The sequence below is a fragment of the Taurulus bubalis genome (genome assembly GCF_910589615.1).
Source record: "Taurulus bubalis genome assembly, chromosome: 11".
NCBI classification, from domain to species: Eukaryota; Metazoa; Chordata; class Actinopteri; order Perciformes; family Cottidae; genus Taurulus; species Taurulus bubalis.
Window position 1 is genome coordinate 11,966,215 of NC_136599.1, and position 7,832 is coordinate 11,974,046.

The 7,832-nt window shown below is 39.4% G+C and overlaps 1 protein-coding gene across 1 annotated transcript; it reads right to left on the reverse strand.

Moving 5' to 3' along the window:
* Window positions 1–5,107: 5,107 nt before the first annotated feature.
* npbwr2b (neuropeptides B/W receptor 2b) lies at window positions 5,108–6,124 on the reverse strand (the record flags this gene model as incomplete). The annotated part of the gene is made up of 1 exon (XM_079226170.1): window positions 5,108–6,124. One exon carries the CDS (start codon window positions 6,122–6,124, stop codon window positions 5,108–5,110), a length of 1,017 nt encoding a protein of 338 aa, XP_079082296.1.
* Between the last annotated feature and the right edge of the window lie 1,708 nt (window positions 6,125–7,832).

Sequence of the window (7,832 nt, forward strand, 5' to 3'; positions counted from 1 at the left end):
TTGAGTACTTTTATCATGTTTGTCTGGTTGTCTGTGTTGATTGTTGTAATGTATGTCGAGACGGATGCCTCATTTTCTACTGTTAATTACTGCAAACCAAGTATACCTACGGGTACTAATGAAGTAACCAAACCAAACCAACCAATAGCATTTCTTGAAAACATTTTCATTCAAACAGCCCCGCAAAAAAATAATTTGCATCAAACATTTGTCTGATCTCCTGAAACACGTTGGTCTCTTTTAATTTAAACATTAAAGTGGAATAGAGTTGAGTGTTGCAGTTTACACCACACTGACAGAGAGAAAGGGATACAGTCAGAGATTTTAAAAAGACGGTAGAGTCGATAATGAGACAAGAAGTTGACACGATACATTATGTAGACAAAAGAAAAGAGAGAGCAATTTATTCTGGCAGTGTTTTCTGGAGGAGCTAAAAAAGAGATATTTTTGTTTTTCTATCCTCTCAGTACTGGTACAGTCATACTGTCATATACTGCTCCTACTGTATACAGTATAACTCTTTTTCCATTGATAAAATCAGGGTAAGTTGTTTCTATATGGGTCCATTTTCACAAATTAGAACATTTTAACAGATGTGAACTGAATATATGAATACAAAGTGTACTTATCATGACATGGTGTCATAAACCCAAAGGCCTTTTTAATTAGTTGAAAACATTCACTATCAACATAATTTGAAGAGGGTACAGAATTGACATTATGTCAATGACATCTATGTATTTCGTTGTCGAGTTAACTACTGAAATGGGCTATCAGCTCATCCTGTCTTGTGATACCACGTGTACATTGAGAGGTGACTTACTGTAGCTTCCAGACTGCCCTTGGTCAAAACAGTGCTCACCAACAACCACTAGATAGCACTTATGAGCAGTCCAGACTGCAACAGCTCATGATTATTGCTTGTGTGTGTGTGTGTGTGTGTGTGTGTGTGTGTGTGTGTGTGTGTGTGTGTGTGTGTGTGTGTGTGTGTGTGTGTGTGTGTGTGTGTGTGTGTGTGTGTGTGTGTTTAGGACAAAAAGATGTAAGATTATGGAATAATCAGACGGAAACCAGAAATATTTTTGGGCTCCTATGCTAGTATTGCAGGGTACAGTGCAACCAAAACATAAATGAGGCTTTTGTTTTATACTTTGAAATGATTCAGTGTGGACAATGAATGAAATCAACATTTCTCCGGTTTCATGACCAAGTAAAGTACAACTCAAGAGTACATATGTCTGTATCAATTATTTTCAGATTCATCCTATAAAGTTACTGCAAGGAATTATACATTTTTGTCGATTTTGGCGCTCCCTGTTCATGAATCCCCTTGACAGACCTCTCAATCGGGCTGGTTGCTGGAGGAAGGACCGGCTGAGCCTGAGCTGAATGAGTTTCTGGAGATGAACATGCAGGATTTCATCTGATTTTGCACAGAATCTGACCCAGAATTTTTCTTCACTAGCCACTGTTGTACTCAGCACATTGGTTCATAGACATGTTTTAATTGTATTTTTCTAAAGGTAGACAGAGAAATAGTTTATATTAAAAAAATACATGTGCAGTTGAGGTATAAAGTCACTACAGGCTCATCTAAAACACTTCACCTAAAACAAGAAAACTAGAACAGATACATTTAAGAAAATAAATAATCAATGGTGCTGTGGTTTATTAATATTATACAATTGATTTTGACGCATTCCATCTCACTGTAAACTGCAGTGCCGTTGTGGCTCAGCAGTACATCACCGACACAACCGGCTGTTGTTGAGATAGAATGTGTGACCTTTCGCTGTCAAGAAGCTCAAACCACTTATCCACCCTGCTGATGTCAGCTAATGCAGTTGCCCATGTGAAGAATCTGACCCAAACCACTAATGACACTGACATTAACAATAATAAGTCTTCATCGGTATTTTTTCCCTTTTTGTATGTACATCAGCACTGTAAAAATGTGTGAGCAAAGATATCAAGAAAACATACCATTAAAATGTAAAAAAAATACAGCATTATCAGCAGGAAAATAAACGCACTGATCATTTTACAGTACCGTGGTAATTTAATGCTACTAAACGCTTGTGTTTGTCGTGGCCAGTATAAAACTCAATAAACTCAAAACTCTGACTCTATTTGACCTTCTGTAAATGACCACAAATAGTTGTAAGCATCACTAGTGACTTGTATGCTCGCAATTTATGGCTGGTGTAACGTTACGAGCTCGGTTCCACCACCAAATACATGCCAACATCTGGCCACTAAATGAGCCATGACCGACTCACTTATAGCACACACAGATGTGGTTTAGGTTGCACTCACGATCTTTGGTGGTTCATGCCTTTCACAGCTTGACAAACTATCGCACACCGCTGTACTTCCAGTGCCAAACGTACGTACCTCATTTACAAACTATTCAAGGGTCTATATTTCTTTATTTATTCATTACCAGACTGACATGAACGATTTGTAACATACACAAATAAATGAAAGGCATGTCATACTTCCTAATCACAGGCTGCATAAATGACAATGATTCTGAATCTTCAATTCAAATTGTATATTGTTTTTCATTTGAATCACACAATTGTTATCATGAAGAATGTTTGACCATACACTGCTATGACTGTACAAAAAAGAACAATTCACAGCACAACATAAAATAGTTTCTGTCGTTGCAGTCAGAGCCGTACAAACAAAGCCTTTTTTAGAAGTGGATTTTTGTCACTCACTTGTTAAGCTGCTGTTATAGCCACCAGAGGGTGAACATAGTTACATGGGCGTTGTGAGCCATGCTTTACAACAATAACAGATCATAGCGATACAATTCTAAAACATTCAAAGAAGTAAACTCTGTGTTGTCACACTAAAATATTCTGCACTGTTAAGTCATGCACCATTTGGTCAAGCTTCCGAATGCTTCGTTTCAATCAAGTAGAGATCTGAAATGACCAAATGAACCAAATGTATAGGCTACTATTTTGTAGTAGTGTTTTGGACTTGAGTGTTTTGAGGCCCTAAACACATTTAGGGCCTTCCACTGTAGAGATCAACAGTGGAAAAAGTGATTGACTTATTTATTATTACTTCTTTGTAGGTCAAATCTTAAATACATCTTGGGCAAGGGCTCAAAATCTTGACCAGAACCAATTTTTACCTCTCGGATAATTTTTGTAACCCTCCTGTAAATTTGAGCATGACATTCTTTAGTGTGCAACTTTATAACAACTAAACACATTAAGCATAATGACAGATACAAATGTCTTGCAAGCCACCAAATGTAGGTGTTATGTATACCTCATCAAATAATAATATTTAAATTGTTACACAAGACATTAAACAAGTTCATTTTACTTTCATGTATCTCCTCCTTTGATTGATATTTGTACACAATGAAGCCTAAAAAAAGGCACTATCTGTTTTCAACATCTTCCTGATTTTAGGAGCAAAACAAACTCTGAATTGTCATTTAAGAACGCAATATGGAGATGATTGATATGGTATGATTGATGATCTCATTGGGTTGCATATATTCTCAACCTATTCTATACCTTCAGCATGAGGTTTAACTCTGTTACATTATTCATTCTGTACACATGACATCTACTGCTTCTGTCCATCCGGGGAGAGGGATCCTCCTCTCTTGCTCTCCCGAAGGTTTCTTCTATTTTTTTCCCTGTGAAAGGGTTTTTACTATCTTTATTTGGGGGAGTTTTTCCTGATCCGATGTGAGGTACCGGGACAGGGAAGTCGTATGTGTACAGATTGTAAAGCCCTCCGAGGCAAATTTGTATTTGTGATTTAAGTCAGATAGCAAAAGATGCTATTCATAAATGTCCATGAAGTGAAAGGATAAATTGGACATATTTATGCGTTACCTGTCACAAGCAGTGTGAGACTGTGTAACTCTGTAACTCCCCTCAGCAGCATCTACGCACTCTGTAAATGGCTCTGGCTGCATTTTCAGGGAACATCACCATGCTGACAACAGGGGGCGACAAAAGGTCACAGAAAATGACAACGTGAAGAGAACCACAGATTTAATTAGACCATGTCCGTCTGATATCAGGTCTACCGCTCTGTTGTCATGGTTGGTACGGTTCCTTTTTTATTTCTTAAGTGGTACATATAAATTCTGGGTGAAATAAAACGTAAACAGACCATAACTTTGTGTCATGGGTCAACCTTTTAAATGTCCAAGTCATACTTTGCAAATTAAACGTTGTAGCCTTTCCCAAAAAACAGAACTCTGACTGTAATCCCTAAAGTGTATCATTTGGTTCCTTTGAGTTGATTTAGTTTATAATACAGAAGCATTTAAAGGCAGATTAAGGGTTCGTATACATGATCACACAACATGTATCAAGTCATCCCACTTGTTTTGATGTTTAAAAAGGATTATTTTCCACTCCTGTTTGTGTCATGATAAACACCTGTAATCCTCATGCATGTATCCTCCTGTCACAGTCCAACCATGACCAATCTCAATTTAATTGACAGCATGCAAATCAATGACGCTGATGGTTATTGTATGACAAGTGTTTTTTTTCTAGGAGGGTGTGCAGCCATTATTGTCCTGTATGTCAACCATAATCATTCCCTATTGCAAGCAATATTGCCCATTTCTGTCAACTTACAATATTATTTTTGTAGAGGCTGCATAAGCAATAATATGAAACAATATAAAACAGTCCAGCGGTGATAAAGAAAAGTATCTCGTCAGCAAAGGCTTCAGCAATTTGCCCACATGATGTGATTAATTTTAATAGCCTTCTGTTTTGACAAAGATGGACTCAAATATTATGTTTTTCCTCTCTTATCCCTTTGGTTTACTGTAGTATAAATCCTTGGGATGTGTGCCATCCACAGTTATTATTCTATGTTTTTTTAATATATCACAGATAAATGAAAATAGCTACCTATTGCTAGTATGTGCAAACAATGTGTAAAGTTGCCTAGTGCAGCTGTAACAAACGAAACAAATCAAATATGTATCACATATCACATTAACAATTCAGATTATAACTTAAATCTTATCCATCCTATTTTTCCACCAGTCTGTCCTCCATCAGAGAGTCTCTGGAGACCTTTCATGTGACGTACTATCGTATGTTCAGGCCGGTCTACATTCCAACATTTTCTTGAAGGCTTTCCTGAAGCTGTCGTCCAGGAAGGCGTAGAGGAATGGGTTGAGGCAGGAGTTGGCGTAGCTCAGGCTGGTTATGAAATAGGAGATCCCGATCAGGAGCGGTGTGGTCCTCAGGTCCGTCGTCAGAGCCACAATGGTGCTGAGGTGGAACGGCGTCCAGCAGAACAAGCAGACGGCCAAGACGATAAACACCATGATGGTGACTTTTTTCTTGGCCTTGTCCAGCGCCTTGGCATTGCTGTTGAGCCGCATGTTCCTCAGCTTGTAGAGCATCATGGTGTATAAGATACAGATGGTTGAGACAGGAATGGCAAAGCCCAGGATAAGCGTATAGATCCGGCTCGCTTTGAACCACAAACTCTCGGGGCTCGGGAAGCTGAGCACACAGCTCGTCCTCCCATCATTTGGGTTCACGTAGACGCCAGCAAAAACAGTGAAAGGCATGACGATGAGGATAACAAGTATCCAGACACATAATGAAATGATTTTGGCTGCTCGGTAGGTGCGGTAAGGCATGCGCTTGGACCTCACCGTGGCCAAAACGACCAGGAAACGATCAATGCTCATAACTGTAAGGAAATAGATACTGGAGAAGATGTTGTAGTGGTCTATGCTCAGGATGACTTTGCACAAAATCTCACCAAAAGGCCAGTAGTGCAGCAAGTGTTCGGCTATGTTGATCGGCAGCACTAAAGTGAACAAATCATCGGCGATGGCCAAGTTCAGGATGAACATATTGGTTACTGTTTTCATCTTGGGGGCTTTGAGGATCACATAGATGACAGCCGTGTTTCCTGTCAGTCCAACTGCGCAGATTACAGAATAGATGACTGGTAAAATGACGTAAAGGTCAGCGTAGAAGTAAAACTCAGAGGGAACAGTGCAGTTCAGGTCAGTGCCGTTCTCTGATGTAAGGGAGTAGAAGTCCACAGAATCGTTGCAGACTGGCGGTGGACCGCCAGGGATGGACACATTCTCCATGTCTGAGAAAGAACTAAGAGCCTCTGAGTATTGTGAGGCAAATATACACCAATTTAAAATAAATTATAAATTATTTTTTAGAGAATATTTAGTGTCTTTGTCTTCCTTTTTGGACATATTCTCTCACAGGATGCATCAATCATTTGTCATAGACCTAAACAGATAGTTATGCACAGTTCAACAAACAAAACGGTGAAATTAAAGTGGGATTAGTGAGAAGAGCTTAGTCTCAGAACACTTGCAGACAACAGAGACAAGTCTATAGAGCAACAGTTCCCAATCTGAGGTCCAGGAACCACCAGCAAGTCACTGAGAAGGTAAAAGCAGGTCCACTAATTAATTTAGGATCATTAGTTTCACTGTTTCTTGTATGTTACATGAAGAGAGCATGTCATTATTAGGCAAACTGTTCCCATGCACTCTAACGTACACATTTAATCAACAGATATGCTGAAATAATTATCTTGTCAGATGGATTTTATGCAGAGAATACCCACATTCGTCCACGGTAAAATGTGGATCTGTTTGGTGTCCTTGATGAGAAAACGCCTCATGCTTATTAAATGAACGGTCCAGTATTCATTGTATGTCAGGGTTGCATTTCCATATCCAGTTCTTTAAAAACGTTTGGCACTTTGTTTATCTCCACTCGGGATCATTCCTTCAGTTTTCCTTTCTGAAGGAGATGTGGAAATCAAATTCAGTCTGCCGATGTTGCGTTTGTCCTTACACAAGATATCCTTCCTCGCCCTCCTTTGAATCTCTTGACCAATCTTTAAAATGAGAATGTAAAAGTTGAACGTGTCCACGATATGGTTAACGGTGGTTATTGATGGTTTGGGGTCGTGGTGTTCACTCGCGGTGCTTCATGTGCGCTCTGGAGACGTGCCAGGTTTTCCGCAAGAGTGGCGCATCCCCAAATCTGGACGACAGAGACGTCATGAATTAGTTGCCTTGAACACGTTTTTAACATCGCTGGAGAAAGACACAATGCACTTAAATATACCACAGGTGCATCAACTGTTAACGGCATTACATCCCCTTAAAAACACCACGTCCAGGGTTCTAGGCTGAAGTTAGTTTACTCGCGATTATTTCCAAATCCATGTACAATAATGTTTTAAAGTTAGAAAACACGTATACAGTGCATTCAGATGCAATGTGAAAACCTATTTTTCTCTTAACCATAAATAATTATGTAACCATATTCATTAGTAATCTACAATTAACTGATGTAAGCTCGCTGTGTAATCAGCCGATTGATATGTAAGTGCAGAAAGTGAGTTGGTTTTACCCTCAGTTGTGTCCCTGGTAAAGTCTCTCCTCCGATCTTCGCTCTGTCGGAGAAGCGCAGCTCTCCTCTCTCTCTCTCTCTCTCTCTCTCTCTCTCTCTCTCTCTCTCTCTGAGGCAGCGCCACCGATCCCCTATCAATCATGTGGCCTGTGTGAATGTCGCTGCGTGGTTGAACCGATCTTGATAAATAGTAAAATAATTTTCACAAATATGAACGCAGAAAAATATTGTTGTGGTGTTTGTTATTATAGTGCCATTGAATACCCGGTTGTTTCTGGTAAGGTCTCCTTTCACTTGTGACGCTGTGGCAGATCAGTTTCAACACCTTCTCATCCCAACTCATAACATTGGCATTAAACATAAATCATGAAAGGAGACTCACTATCAACGTCATTCCTGGTGGGCTGCTCGAAC